This window comes from Nuphar pumila, chromosome 8 (assembly GCF_984573655.1).
Source record: "Nuphar pumila chromosome 8, dmNupPumi1.hap1.1, whole genome shotgun sequence".
Taxonomy (NCBI): Eukaryota; Viridiplantae; Streptophyta; class Magnoliopsida; order Nymphaeales; family Nymphaeaceae; genus Nuphar; species Nuphar pumila.
The window spans coordinates 111,339,065-111,355,168 of NC_143256.1; the positions used below are offsets into that span (position 1 = coordinate 111,339,065).

At 38.6% G+C, this 16,104-nt stretch overlaps 1 protein-coding gene across 1 annotated transcript; it reads right to left on the reverse strand.

Moving 5' to 3' along the window:
* Window positions 1-5,963: 5,963 nt before the first annotated feature.
* Window positions 5,964-11,330, reverse strand: LOC149830221 (proline-rich receptor-like protein kinase PERK15). Its single transcript, XM_090015748.1, has 8 exons — window positions 10,584-11,330; window positions 8,597-9,154; window positions 8,187-8,273; window positions 8,006-8,076; window positions 7,605-7,681; window positions 6,897-7,044; window positions 6,660-6,821; window positions 5,964-6,555 (listed from the first exon to the last, which is right to left on the reverse strand). The coding sequence occupies exons 1-8, from the start codon at window positions 11,146-11,148 to the stop codon at window positions 6,265-6,267; spliced, it is 1,959 nt and encodes a 652-aa protein (XP_089871874.1). The 5' UTR covers window positions 11,149-11,330; the 3' UTR covers window positions 5,964-6,264.
* Window positions 11,331-16,104: the final 4,774 nt, after the last annotated feature.

Genomic DNA, 16,104 nt, shown 5'->3' on the forward strand with positions numbered 1-16,104 from the left:
GAGTATTTTAGCATTTTTACTAACGGGGATCGGGGACGGGAGGGATGAGGCAAGGTGGGATAGGGGAAAATGTAAGTCCATCCCCACCTCCATCCCCACATGAGTTTCGATTTTAACCTCCATCCCTGTTTCATGTCCTCCATCCCCGGTCCAAATGGGGTGAGACAAGGCGAGGGCTCGTTTTCCTCCAGTCCACTGCCATCTCTATAACAAGGGATTGAGGTTAATGTGGTCCCTTCTCAGAAAGTGGATGTGAGTGAGGGTCATGTGGCTGAATCAGATGTGAACCTTAAGACTAAGGTTAATATAGACCTTCTTCAAGAATTTGAGGTCGATGTCGTGGAAGAGAAAGTATAAGTCATGAATAAGTACTTTGTTCATTTATTATTTTATAATCATTGTTAATTTTATATTCAATCATTTATTAAATTATCATATATATATATATATACACATTCAATCATTGATTAGTTTAATGTTGCGATTATAAATAGATGCAATTGATTTTTTTTCATGTATGTGTGAAACATGTAAAAATATATATTTGTATGTATATGCAATTCAATGATTAATTTGATTGATTCTAGTAAAATTAATTTTAATTGCAGGTTTCGCCACTAATTGATTCAGAAGAGCCAACATCCTGCATGTATTAGTTCTACTGGAACCAAGCACACTAATGGTTCATAACACTAACAGAAGAAGTGAAAGAGTTGTTGGATTAGATGCATTTTGGAAAATTCTTAGAGATCACACTATGAAACATCAGTTGCCCCCCTCTTAGAGGCCATTGTTTAGTTTTAGAATCTGAAAACCAACACATTCTAGTTTAGAGATCTTGAGATGACCATCAAGTTGGAAGACATGGCATGAATCAATGGACTGGAGTGCTATGAGAAGCCAGTGAGTTGACAACGATGTAGAGATTTCAAGCACTTGTGTGATATTTACTCGCAAGCAAATGATGATGTGTTCAAAGGCAAAAAGATCACGTACTCATGGCTTAGGAGCTACAATGACCCCAGTAGGGAGAGAAAAATAAAGGAAAAACTACCATATGTTAGAGGGAAGGGAAGTAGTAGGGTGAACAAGGTGGTGAAAGCATTCTTGTTATACTTCTTTGGTTCATGCTTATTCATCGACACTAGTAGAAAGTCAGTCCATGCATCGTATATCGAACTGTTGGTGGACCTAGATCGCGTTGGTCAATATGCATGGGAAGCAACCTCACTTGCACACCTATATGCAAGTTTGAGTAACGCGATGAGTGAAAAAAAATATTTTGGGGATGTTGGTGTTGTTGGAAGTATTTATTTTTTTATTGTACAATTTTTTTTTATTTATACTCATATATTATTTAACATTGTACTTGCATATTATGTATTAATCTTAAAGTTTTGTTAATCATTGTATTAGTCCTTGCAGGTTTGAATATGGGAGTACATATCCATTAAAAGATTTCAAATGCATGACTTTGTCTATGAATTTCTATGTGTTACAGTGTTGAGTCGGTCATGCAGCGAAGAGGGCCATGATAAAAGATTGGTAGGTCCTCACATGTCATGTGTCAAATACTTCATTGCACAGAAAAGTGATTATTAGCCTAATGTTTTGGTTTTATGTTACTAGTAGTATAATTGTATACATCTTTGTTTTGTTCATCAATTTTTTGAATAAAATAAGTGCATTGTTCTTTCCTAGCTGCTCAAGCTACTCTCCACCAAAGTGCACTGAGTGGTGAACCAATTTCTTTCAAAAAGTTTTCTATCAAATGCATCATGCAAAATCCAACATGATATGTAGACTATGTGTGACAGACAATATATCTTAAACATTTATGCTTATATGAGATAACTATTAATACTTCTCTCTAAACTCATCAAAGTGTATCAATTCGTGCTTTAGACTCTCTAAAAATCATGTCAATAACTCATTGAGCTCCTTATAAACAACTTCAAATGCTACCAAAAACATCTCACCACAAGGATCAATAAAACTATGGGCCGAAAATAATATATCTGCATATCTTTATTTTAGAAACATGCCATCTACCATAAAAACTATAAAGCATTCTTTCAAATACTCATCGGTTAGCCTTCATCAGATGATCTAAAACTATAAGGCATTTTTTTCACCTGCCATTATGTATCCCATGTCATCATTGTCTTCGTCCTCTCCTATCGACATGGTATATTCATCATCATCGATATCATTTAATTCTTCATTGTCAACATGATCATTGCTACAACTAATTAACTGTTTGGTTGTATACTAAATCAAAATTCATTGTATATATTGCTTCATTTGCTTTCATGCATGCAACATTCATGTATTTTCACCATTCAAGATTAACCATCATGATTACACATATATCTCAACTATAAATTACATAAAATTTATAACTTGTACCTAGCTTTGTTGTATGCTAAAAAAGGTTGCATGTCATCCAAATTGTTGCCATAAAGATCACTAGCATTGGTTTGCCCATGTGGTTTCAAATCCCTCGCAGTCAACCTTTGATCATGTACAATATCAATAGCATTCACTGTTTGAGACAACTGGATGATCAACAAATGACTCAACTCGATAGATGGAGACACATTCTTCATTTCTTCTTTATCTTTGTGAGCAACTAAGTAAACATCATCAGAAAATATCAATTTCACATCATTATCGTCCAACACAACCATCCATATATGTTGGATATCTAGGTTCAAAGAAAAACCATATCGAAGGATCACTGACTCTTCCATATATTCAATTTTATGAGTCATCAAATCCATAAATTTCATATAACTACTACTTTTTAAGATGATAGATCACTAAGTAGGATAATCAATGCTACGATAATGTACTCTAATCATTTAAAAGTTCATCATTAGTTGCCTACACCAAGCACAAAATATATCATTTATTTAATTAAAATAATATGTGAGAAAAGATCATTCATATACACTTCATATATTCAATTAATATAACTACACAACCACTCTACTATCAACAATAAACTCTTGTGTACATTAAACCCTATCTCTATTACACCAACACACAAACATCGAATATTAACTCAAGGACAAAAAACTAAATATAAATCTTCTATAACAAACACACACACACACACACACACACACACACATATATATATATAACTTAAACATAGTAAACCCTAAATGGTAAATCCGGTGGTTAGGAAAGTCGATGATAATACATGAAAACATACAAAAAATATCTATAACAACAACCAAACAAAAATACATGTAGGGCTATTAAATGATTATATCTATAAAAGAAAGTTCAAAGTAAAAAACAGGAAAGTCGATGACAAGGATGATACCGCAACCTCCTCGGAATGTATTGCTAAATTACACAAGAATTATTGAAAGGAGAAAGAAACAATGCAAAGGGTTCTATAGGAAAGATCTTTACAAACACAAACAAAAATAAGGAACCCTAGGTAAAAAAAAATATTTTATATATGATTCACGAACTCCATAAATAATAAGAAAACTCACGTATATGTAATAAATTTGTAAATATTTATTATGGATATTTACAATGTTGTGACGTTCAGTTTAAGTGGAAGTTCACAAAAATATTTATGTGAATTCATGAAGTATATAGAAATAAGTAAGATATTTATGATTTTAGTAGTTTCAGTATAATTAGATGTGCGTAGATATTACACAAATATATTGATGTGAATTCATGAAGAATATGTGAATACGTAAAATATTTGTGATTTTAATGGGTTTTAATTTCACAGAATGTTCACATATAAATTTATGTGAGTTCGTGAGGTCCACATAAAAAAAATGTGTGATTCTGAATTTAAGTGGGACTTTGCACTAATCGACGGGCGATACAATTTTATTGCAATATCCCATCAATTCACAAGTGTGAAGGATAAAAAGGTCCTAACGAGGTTGGGTATTTACGATTTTGAACATCAGAAGAATAACAAAAATTATAAATTTTTTAGAAAAAAATATCAAATTAGTCTTATAGTATTATCGTTTTTCGTAAAAAAAAACTCATTAAGAAAAAAAATGCTTATAAGAAGTTTTAATGTGAAAACTTTTTTAGACAATTTTTTTTTGTTTGTTGTGTGTAAAAAAATTTAAAATTAAAGACTATTCGTTTAATTGGAAGATAAGGAGAAGAGAATCCATCAGACCCCCTTCACACACACGTGTGTGTGTGTGTGTGTATATATATATATATATATATATATATATTTTACAGTTAGATTTTTATAAAATTTAAAATTTTATATTTTATAATTTTAAAAATATTTAATGCTTATTTTTTTTATCGAAACAACATGATCAAAGTGTCATTTCTTAGTAAATCAAACACATCTACAAGATCAGATTTGTAAAAAAAATAACCAGAAAACACCTATTCACACTGGTAGAGAGAGAAAGAAAGTGCACTGAAAGAAGATGAAGAAAGAAGGCAGCAAAGTGACAATAGAATCTAGTTGATCTAATGCAAAAAAAAAAAACTTTTGATGTAGAAAATTCTTCAGATCTTTTGGGTAATTTGAAAGTAGGAAAGATGTAAAAGTGATACAAAATGAAAAAAAAAATAAGACAATTTTTTCAACTCTTCCAAACGAGATACTTTCTATATGAGAGAGTTTTTCTAAAAAGTACATTTTTTATAGAAAATATGTGGGTAGTTTGAAAGCAGGAAAGATGTCAAATTGATACAAAATGAAAAAATCCGTACAATTTTTTCAACTCTTCCAAACGAGATACTTTTTCTCTGAGAGAGTTTTTCTAAAAAATATATTTTTTATAGAAAATATGTGGGCCCTCTCTCCATCTCACCACCACCCACCATCACACATCCCCAAAAAAATGCCCTCCCCACAATTTTTCACCATCCATCTCACCACCACCGCTACCTCACACCATCACCCACCTCCCCAAAAAATGCACTAGAGAAGCTCCTCCACCACCACCACCCCATGATTTTTCAGCACCATCCATCTCACCTCCACCTTGACCACCCACCTCCTGAAAAAACACCCCTTTTATCATCCATCACCACCATCTAAACCCCACCATCACCCCACGATGATTTTCCAACACTACCATCCATCTCACCACCTCTCAAAAAATTATGCCGCAAAAACTCCACCCAACCGCAAAAATCATTTTTTTGAGATTTTTCATTTTTTTTCTCATGCTACCCAAACAAGTGAAAAAAATTTATTTTACAAAATATATCATATCAATACGTCTCATAGGCAAAATTTTCTTCCCCAACGAGAGTTTTTCTTGCCTCCAAACATGCCATTTAGACGAAGAAATTATTCTTATAAAAATCTAAGATTTAAAAAAAAAATCCTTTCAAAATTGTTCTCTTGCATGGAACGAATGGAAAACTTGCTTTTCTTTTCTACTAGAATTTTTCTTACTATTTCCTAGTTTCCAAACGTGTCTTTTGAAAAGACGGACATTAGATGAAGTACGAGCCAATGGGATTGTGAAAATCGGATTGTGAAAATCATCATGGGCAACCAAGAGAACTCGCTTGTTTGGATACCGTAAAGAAAATTACTGTTCGTTCATAACGGGGACTAAGTTTTGCCCAAAACCAACATGCCCGTTCGTTCCCCACTTCACTAAAAAAAAACACAAAAAAAGAAAAAAACAAAGGCAGGCTAGCATAGCTGCATAATCTAAACGGACAGCTGCTCCACGTCAAATTATCACCAAACACCTTCTTGGTACAGCTTTTTCCACTTGGCTTTTCAAATAAAGAACATGCATTCATAAACTTTCATCCCCTGCAGAACTTAAAAAAAAAAAAGAATATGCTTCAACCATTTAGACTTCGGAGAATTACACGCCATTCATTCTTCATGCGCAGCTTCCCACTTCCAAGTGACAAAAGGAACGTATGAAAGAGAATTCAATTCCTAAAAACATGTCACTGCACTTGTAAGAAGCCAATTTAAAGAATGCATGAAGACGAGTTCAGACCATTAAATGAATAATGTGCAGGCTATCAGAAGCAGCACAGCACAATAATACATGTCAGTGATGTCCCTTATTCCGTCAAAACGAATTCATAACTTGATATACATAAAATCAACAAGGAAATCAAAACCAAGGAATATATATTGTTTCTGTTCCCACCAACCATTGTCATCTACTCAGCTCAAAATACCACAGGGATGAAAAGAGAAAAAAAAGGAAAAGAAGGAATTTTACACGGCATAGTGCATACCCATCAGAATCATGTGCTTTCACCCTAACCACGATGTTCTCTCTTCATCGACTCCGCCTCCAATTCTCGAGTTTGTTGACCTTCACTGCTCGACACTGATGCATTGAGCCCGTACTCACTGGTTGGCATGCTCTGTCCGCTGTTACCATACTCCTGGGTTCCAAGTGCCATCTTCCTGAATCTCTGCATATCTTCATTATACTGGTTGGAGTCGTAATCGGAGCTTCCGTACGAGCTATACACCGTGCTGTGTCCAGGTCTGACTCCTTCATTCAGATCCTCAAGAGAGACTTCACCTTCTAAGGCTCGAACAATCTGCAACAATTTCATTTTGAATTCAGACCCAGACCAACATCATGCAGCAAACACATGCAGTACAAGTACATGTACAAGGAAATACACGGCCAATTGCAATGTACCTGACTCATACGAGGTCTTCTCCTTGCAGAATGCCGCACAGCAGCGGCTCCACAGGAAATCATGCGTGCCATCTCATTGTTATTATAATTGTTCTCCAACCTTGGATCCACCAGCACTTCAAAGTCACCTTTGTCAAGCGCACGTGTAAGTAAAGGCCTCGCCTGCAAGAGCGAAGAAGTCTGTCAGTTTTCTATCACGCTTGCACAAACAAGAATTAGCAGTTGCAAGAAGCTGACCCAGTCCACCAAGCTATCATCCGTGAAAGCCTGAGAGGCATCAAAAGGTCGGCGCCCAGTAATCAGCTCCAAAAGCATGACACCGAAAGAAAATACGTCAGATTTTTCAGTAAGTTTCCCACTGGAAGCATATTCTGGAGCAAGATACCTGTCAAATAGTAAGGTCAAATAACAGGAATTTTTAGGATCATTATGGCTGCCCTCGAGCTCAAACAAGAGTACTATGCTGGTTACATCAAGAAAAATCGAGAATACAAACCTTGGAGAAGCAAAATTCATTTTTAGAAACAAAACCCAAAAATGCCATATCAGTACTTTAATCTTCTTTTGCAAAAGAGGGATTTCTTGTTTTTGCTTGCTTGATATTTTTGAATGTAAGTTTATAAGTAGAAAATGGTGAAGATCATCAAGACATGCTTGTCAATCAATCTTTATAACAATATCTTTTTCTGATGGCAACACCTGATTCCATTTTTCTTAAGTGAATTGTTAGGGTTTCACTAGGAGAAGCACGTAACCATAGGCAAGTATTAGATAAAATTCTAGAATTTGGAAGGTCACTTTAAGCACAAAAATGATAACAAGGAACAATTTCTTATTTACTTCTTGAGGATATAGGAAAATCAGTTAGGCCACAATTTATAAATGTTACACATGCAAGAAAAATAACATAATCATGAAATTGTGTTGAGATTGACAATATCTTACCCAAAAGTTCCCATGACTCGAGTGGAAACGTGAGTGTTATTATCAGCAGAAAGCTTTGCAAGCCCAAAGTCAGCAACCTTAAGAACACGAAGAGCAGGAAAGAGAGACAGTTAAGTCATGGCATTGCAGTCATCAAGTTGCAAATCTACAGCAATTTTTTTTTTGTCTGTTCTTGAACATAAAGAATAGAATATTAGTTCTTTATTTTTTGAGCACATCCTGTAGGCCAGAAAAATTCTTGTTTTCTCTTTTTTTGTCTTCCTTTTCCTCATACATGTTGCAGGTGCCAAAAAATAACATGTAACAGAGATATACCAGAAAATCCAACCATCATCAAGAGGTTGCTAAACTAAAATAAGATATTAGAAATAACATTTATAGATAAATATCAACTCACTGACCTTGGCTTCAAATTTGAAATCAAGGAGTATGTTTGATGCCTTAATATCACGGTGAATTATGCGAGGATGGCCTGCAGGTAGAAATTTTTACTAAACAAGAACTTTTTCCAGCTTCATTATAAAAAATAATAATAAATATGTTCTTGCTGTTTCATTTCACTCAAAGGAACAAAGAACTTACAATCTTCATGAAGATAAGCAAGTCCTTTGGCCGATCCTAGTGCAATTTTTAGCCGTGTTGGCCAATCCATAGTTGGCCGTCCCTTTCCTGCAGGAACCACAGCAACAAGCATCAAACATTAACAAAGTTAGTTTAAAAGATCATTTTCACGCTGCAACAAAATGCTGTGTATAGTAATCAAATTTATGCCTTAGTTATAAGAAAAACATAACTACTACAACTTCATGAGAAAGGAAAGAAAATATTTATTAAAGACAACCAAAGACGGAAAAATTTTACACGATCATGCATGTTTTCATTATTTCACGTTCTTGAATTCAAGAGAGAACCCAATTACAAGTGACAATGAATAGTGGCCATTATGTATAAAATATATATATAGAAGAGGCATGAGTCAGGGAAAAAGTTACCATGCAAATGGAACTCAAGTGTGTTGTTGGGGACAAACTCATAAACAAGCATCCTTTGGTCCCCACTAATACAGTATCCAACCAAAGAGACTAGATGCTTATGATGTACACGGCTAATTATCTCCACCTCTGCCTGGAATTCTCGCTCGCCCTGCCCACTGCCAGCCTTCAGCTGTTTAACAGCAACATCCTTACCATTGGGAAGGATTCCCTTGTGGACGTATCCAAAACCACCTTGTCCAATAAGGTTAGATGATGAGAACCCATTCGTTGCAATTGCTAGCTCTTCATATGTAAAGGTGCTCTTTGAAAAACCCAGTGAAAGGCCAGGTGAAGGAGCCAGTGCTTCTGATCCTGAGTAAGCAGAACTAGAGCCTCCACTACTGCTGATCATAGGTGGTGGTGGTGGTGGCGGTGGAGGTGGAGATTGCGGTGGTCGTGAAGCAAATGCTGGAGGGGGTGAAGGAGGATGGGAAATCTTGACCACGTTGTCTGATGGAGGTGGAGCTGTGCTCTGCCAACTCTGAGGACGTCCACCATAAGGATCTCCTGCACCAGCTGCACAAATGGGTAACAAAATAAACATGCATTTCCAGGAGAAGAAATACCCATAACCAATTAGAAAGAATCTCTTCTTAACCTGACTAGTAAAAGAAAATAAAAGTGATAAACACCCTTGTCTACGCAGTGCACATAATGAAAACCATCAAAATTCATGAGAGCATGAAACAGTTCAAGTAGACAAGAAAAATGCAGAATTAGATCCTTTAATTTGAGAAACCAAGTTATATGATGTGATTAGCAATTAGAAGCAAAATCTGCCAATGAAACAGTTCAACTGCAGGATATAATAAATGGCACCTAAACATTTTGATGTGGTCCTCAGCTACATTATAATTCCTTGTGTTTCGTCAAGAGATTTGGTAATAGGTAGTAACTTTAAGTAGAAAACATTTGTTCTGCGTCAGGACAACAAGTGCGTCATCGCAACCAAAAGTTGAACAGGCTTCAATTTTTTATCACCTTCAACCAGCATACTTATTTACAGTCCTATAGCATTGAATTTTCAAAAAAACGAAAAGAAAAGAGATTTCATTCGAAGTCTTCGACAAGAGCAATGTCACTGGGAATTTCCCCAATACACTGTAATTTAAATTTGGCAGCTCCATATCCAAGTTTTTCACCATATTTGACCACCCTCAAGCCCCCCCTTTTCTTGAAGCAGAATAAGCTAAGTTCGAGGATCTTAAAAGAGATCGAAATATTGTATGAAATCAAACTCTCTGTACACGTAAAATAGTGTGACCACAACAAACAGAAAAGGCAAAGTGCTGTTATCATTCTCATTCCACCTAAAAAGTGGTAAGTTTCGCCATCAGTCTTGTTTGTGCCTGTATTTGGACATCACAGTAGTCCACATCAAATGCACAATAAGGGAAACCCAGTTCATGAACATCAACTCTAACCACCCTAAATTTCATAAATATACAAGAATACCATGAGAACAAACACAAGTTCCATGGGCCAGTTCGGCTCAGGAAAAAAAAAAGGAAAATAAGAATTCTGTTTTGGAGTTCAAATTGGTTCTCATGGTAGTCCCAACGGTATCCTTAAAACGAGAGAGAATTCTGCAGCTTGTGCTTTGTGGTATCGGAATGCGGGTGGGATTGAATGTTTTCCTGCCAGAAACCAGGGAACTCGGCTCAGACCCATTTGCTTTCACCCACATCATTGCGTTTCTTGCCAATCGTCCAAGTGAGAAACCCTAAAATGGTGACCAAAACCCAAAATCTAGCCTTCCTCTCTAAGATTCTAGGCCGGTGAGCAGTTAAATCACGATCAAATATGATAGAAATTTAGGGGCTTGGATGATCAAAATCAAAACCACCCAAAAAAAAAGAAAAAACTGAAGCCTGGAGTCTTAATACTATCTTTGAATGCAATTTTTTTCTGGAAAAAAGAAAGATGAAGTGTGCGGGACAAAAACCTTTAGGTGGATAGGAAGGAGGAGGAGGAGGCGGTGGCGGGCCTCCGTAGTGATCCCACCGCCTACTCCGTCTCCTCTTCCTCCTACAGCAGATGAACAAAACGCTCAGGAACAGCAGAACGACGCCAGCAGCGATTGCAACGCCAACAATCATGCCGGTCGACACAGATCCGGAAGAAGGCGGCGAAGGGGACGTCGAGGTAGAAGGAGGCGGAGGAGGAGATTTGGTTGCTGGCGTAGACGGTGGAGATGATTTAGCGGGGGTAGTACCGCTAGGAGGCGGAGGCGAAGGCGGAGACGGAGTAGATGGAGGGGAATCAGCAGGCGGCGGAGATGGAGTAGATGGAGGAGAATCAGCAGGCGGCGGAGGCGACGATGGCGTCCTCGGAGTGGCCGGAGGAGGGGAGATGGATGCCGGTGGCGGAGATGTAGAGTTGGCAGGCGGAGGAGCGGAGGACGCAGGGACCGGCGGAGGAGGGGCAGAAGCAGGGGCCATGGAAGCAGGAGGAGGAGGAGGCGACGAAGCAGGCGAAGGTAGGGGTGGAGCGGTCATGTTGGTCGACATCCCTACGATGGTTCCTCCAAAAGACCGGCCTGATGTGCTGCGTTTCTTTCCGGCCAATAATTAAAGTGAGTGAGAGAGAGAGAGAGAGAGTGGTTCAGGGGGCTAGCAATCACTGTGGGCAGGAGGAGGAGGAAGAAGAGATGTGGGCTTCCAACCCCACACCCCTTACTACTTGCTCTCCTTGGGTTATTGCTGTTATTAGCTTTGCTGTAATCCAAAGCCTCCAACTCCTCTCTTTCTTTCTCTGTTCCTTCCCTCCTTCCCCCCTACGTCCACGGCGACGAGGTGCGGGACCCACCCCCCCCCCCCCCCCCCCCCCCAACTCGCTAGCAGGTTGGCCCCGCGGTCATGCCTACTGGCACCAATTTCGGCTGGCAGATTTCCTGAAAATACGCCATTGTTACGTTGGTTTTCCTTTTCGTTTTTTCACTTTCGCTTTTTGAAGGGGAATCTTTGAACCGAGGGAGAGTCTAGGGTTGTCAACGGGTCAGGTTTACCCGGACTCGACCCGTACCAAACTCTATAGGGTAGGGTAGGGGTATAGTGATAAGCAAGAAGACCCGATTAAGACTCAGCTCCGGACTCCAAGGTCTGATTAATACATGGTATAGTCTATGAAATTTTATACCAGACTCGGGCCCTACCTGAGTTTCGATTAAGACCCGCAAATTTTCAATGTAAAACTGATAACAAATAGTATTTTATCGGGTATGGTCTCAGTCTCGTTCATGTAGTTCTTACCGGGTGTAGATATAGTTTGTCTTATGGTGGGTCTGATTAAATCTGGGTTACCATACCAGAAAATATTAATAAAAATTATTTAAAAATAAAAATACATGTTTTTTCACAATAAATAGCCATTTAGAACATAAAATATTAGCATTTAAATAGCGGTATTTATGTTTTTTTCATAAATCTTGAGATATTTTGAAAATCTCATGAGAAATTACCGTTTTAAATGTTCTGGCAATTTCTCATGATATTATCGCCAGATTTTTTCATGTCTCCCAATATTTGTCACTATGCTCATAATACAACAAATCTGGTCAATTGATTTTTTTTAACGGCTCATCCTTTTATTTCTTGAAAAATTAAGCACTATAGTCAAACTGTCTCAGTTGTCAAAAAAAAATCAGGCGCTAAGTAAGCTGCCGCTGATACTCGACAAAAGTGGCCGCTAAAGGTCCAAATCTCTCTCTCTCTCTCTCTCTCTCTCTTTTGTATGTATTTTTTTATGACAATCCGAGTCACGACGAGCGCCCTGTGAAATCGGAAACGTCAACCAAAGCCCCAAATAACAAAAGCCATCGTTGTGTTGGAAAGTGGTTGCCTCCCATCCTCTTTCTCATGCATCCGATGGTCTTCCTTCCTTCTTCCCATAGCGACTTTGGCCTCATGGGAGCGCTCTTTCCCTCGTTCCTGCGTCACCCACATCGTTTCTTCTGCCAAACTCGAGAAAACCATCAAACCCACTTCCATTCTACCGCAAAATAGAGGCTCCCCACAGTTTTTCTTCCCATATTTTCCGAGGGAAAAATCCCGGTTGCTGGGAAAAGTGCATACTAAGGGTAGTTTAGTTTATTTTAACTAGGTAAGTAAGCCCAATTGAGTTTTACGCTCAGTGATGGTAAGTAGGTACAAAAGGCAGAGCCAACGCGGCTAAGTCTATGGTCTCAGGGCAGTTTCTCTGTGCAAATATTAAAAAAAAAAAAAATTAAGGTCAGCTTCTTGAATGTAGGACCAACAATGTGTTTACTGCAAAAAAAAAAAAAAAAACAGAATCTCAAACTGTTGAATGTGATCAGTCAAAACTCAAGGCAGTTGTTACTTAAGAGAACGTTTGAAGGAGGGTCATCCATGACGTTGGATGCGGTGGATGTGCAGAATACCGTTGACCGCATTCATCGAAGGTGAGGGGGCGGCGGAGTAGAGAGGCAGGTGGAGGCGAGGGGCGGCGAAAGACTGAAGAAGAGGGGCAGAGAGGCGGAGGGGCAGCTGGGTGGCGGAAGACTGAAGAAGAGGGGCAGAGAGGCGGAGGGGCAGCTGGGTGGCGGAAGACTGAAGAAGAGGGGCAGAGAGGCAGAGGGGCAGCTGGGTGGCGGAAGACTGAAGAAGAGGAGCAGAGGGGCAGCAAACTCAAGGTTATCTCAGATCCGAGCTGCTTAAACATATTAGGACGAATGAAGAAATTCAACACACATAGCTATCTTCCGTATTTGTTAACAAATCCGAGTTTTTTGAGGTGATTGAATAGGGTGGTTGATCTCTAATCATGGCTTTTGTAGGAAAGAAAGTGTTTGTATTCGGGAATTCGATGATCTTTTATCGGAATAACTGTTTGGATCGATTTAGAGAGGATAGTTTGGGAAAACGGATTCCAAGGAATAGAGAGAAAGTATAATAATAAGAAAAGGAAGACATTGATTATTTGATAAATTTTTGAACTAAAAAAAAATATCAACTTTTTTTTTCACAAATTAACCAAATTTTAAACATTTCTTAGTTTTTAAATCCAATCCGAGACCTATATCCAAAGTTAAAATCTATAATAAACATGTTAAAACACTCAACTGGCCTAGTTTATCCATGATCCAAACCAAAGTAATTAATTCGGTTGCCAGCTTAGAAAACGGGATGTAGCTGTGATTTGGTTGCCCATAATGCATTCCCACTGCTTCACCAACACGAAGTCTGAGTGGACCCACCACCTGCCTCTCAACAGGTCCATGCCACGGCCACGGCCTCAGCTAGGGATGTAAACCGTCTGGATTCGGGTTGGATGTAGCCAAATACCATATCCGCCTAATAGGATGTTGGCTAGATGAATTTAAATTCGGATTCGGATTCGGATTCAAATGATGGAATGCTCATCCGGTTTTTTACATGGAAATGGATTTGAACATCCATCAAATCCGAATATCTGTCAGCTGCAGTAGCAAAAATATCAAAATCAAAACCGCATCCGATTATAGACCGATATGGTTTTTTGACTTGTCAAATCCGAATAAATAAACGGTGTTGATCGGTAAACTATCAGACAAAATCCGATCCATTCACCTTAGGGGCTGGGCTTATTATGTATGTACCTTTTCAGTAGGGGTAGAGAAATCAGATTTTATCCAATATATGGCTGAATTTAATTAAGTTTAGTTGCATTTGGTAATCTAAAACCATATCATATTATAATCGGATGCGGATATGATTTTTTTTTTTTACTTAAGTTGACATATATTCGGTTCTGTTTGCGTGTAAAAAAACGGATTTACTATGAGCTTTTCACCATCCGAGTCCAAATCCGAATCTGTTTAAACGACATCCGATTAGTCAAATATGATATTGTTCACATCCGATCCGAATCTGAATAGTTTACATCCCCTAGTAGGGCTGAAAATCAGTGCTTTACGTTGTAGAGGGTTTGAATGATTTTTAACAAACACCACTTAATTGTTTTTCACAGGGGTGTCAACGGGTTGGGTTTGGTTTGGATCTATATGGTACCAGACTTGGACTCAGTTTTTGGGTATGATATCCGGTTCAGACCCAAGCCTAACCGGGTCCACTATAAGAAAAACCATACCCGGATCCGGTAAGAACTACATGAACCATACCCGGTAAAACCATATTTTTTTATCATTTTTACATTGAAAAATTGCGGATCATAATCATAACTCGGGTCCGATCCAGGTCTGGTATAAAATTTCACAAACTATACCTGGGTCCATGTATTAATTGGACCTCCAGGTCGGGACTTGGGTCTTAATCGAGTCGTATTATTTATCACCATACCTGGACCCATTAGGGTTTAGTTCAGGTCGAGTCCGGGTAAACGAAGCCCGTTGACATCCCTAGTTTTCTCCCTCATTTCACAGGAAAAAAGATTAAAAAACAAAAAGAACCAGGAAAGGAAAAAGGATTCCAGGCCTAGGAAGAACCCGACAAACGAGAGAAGTTGGACCCAATGCATGTGAGGTGGGAGCACCTTATGTGCTGTTTTGTGCACCTTAAGGCGTAGGACTATTCCCTTCAATCATGAAACTCCAGAACTTAGTTCATGAACTATTAATTATTAAAAGAATATATAAAAATAGTTTCTATATATGTTCCATTACTTTGTTGTATTATATAATAATTTGAGCATTATACATACATAAACTTAACCACAAGGACGTTTAGCATTATATTTTTTTGATATTTACACGAAGAAACCATCCACAACATCAGAGACCTAACCGCGCTGGCTCTGCCTGCCATACTTACGGTTGTTGTCCTGGTGCCAAGCAGCGCTGGCTCTGCCTGCCATACTTGTGGTCGCCGTCCTGTCTGGCGAAGATATGTCATTATATATTTAAATGTACCAATTATTAGAAATAAATTTAGTATTAGATTTAGCTCAATTTATACTCAGCTTTGACCATGAATTTCTTTTCAGCAAGGATGCTCCAACCTATACCTGATTGGATGTTGGACCAAGCTTTTCATTGCAAAAAAAACTAAAAATATAATAAAGAAATAATGCCAAGTTTTCAGTCCAAGGGTCGACCGTGTGGCCGGCAAGGAGGTCGACCGTGTGGCCAGCAAGGTGGATATAAAAGCGTTGAGATGAAGGTGTCGGATGAAACCACGGGCAGGTTATATGTTTCCCCCAGGAACACGCACTGTAGTTATAGTGCGTGTTCCGGGGTCCCCACTGAGCGCCGCATGGCGCTTAGTGGGGTGTACGGGGGAGCTGTACATCCTGCAGGCTGGTGTATGGCTTCTCCGTACACCCCACTGAATACCACGCGGCGCTCAGTGGGGACCCCAGAACATGCACTGTAGCTACAATGTGTGTTCCGGGGGTGCACACGTAACACCCTCTCGATGAAACCCTACTGGTGAACAGGTGTGCCTGTAGCTTTCGATGGTGGGCCACACAAGGCAAGATGGTGGTAGGTCCCACCAGGAGTTTGCCTCACT

Bases quoted from the DNA above. Each gene is read 5' to 3' on its own strand.
- LOC149830221 (XM_090015748.1), bottom strand. From the start codon at position 11,148: ATGTCGACCAACATGACCGCTCCACCCCTACCTTCGCCTGCTTCGTCG. The intron at 8,274-8,596 runs GTAACTTTTTCC...TGGTTCCTGCAG, and splicing joins ACTTGAGTTCCATTTGCATG to GAAAGGGACGGCCAACTATG. The intron at 7,045-7,604 runs GTAAGATATTGT...ACTATTTGACAG, and splicing joins CGAGTCATGGGAACTTTTGG to GTATCTTGCTCCAGAATATG.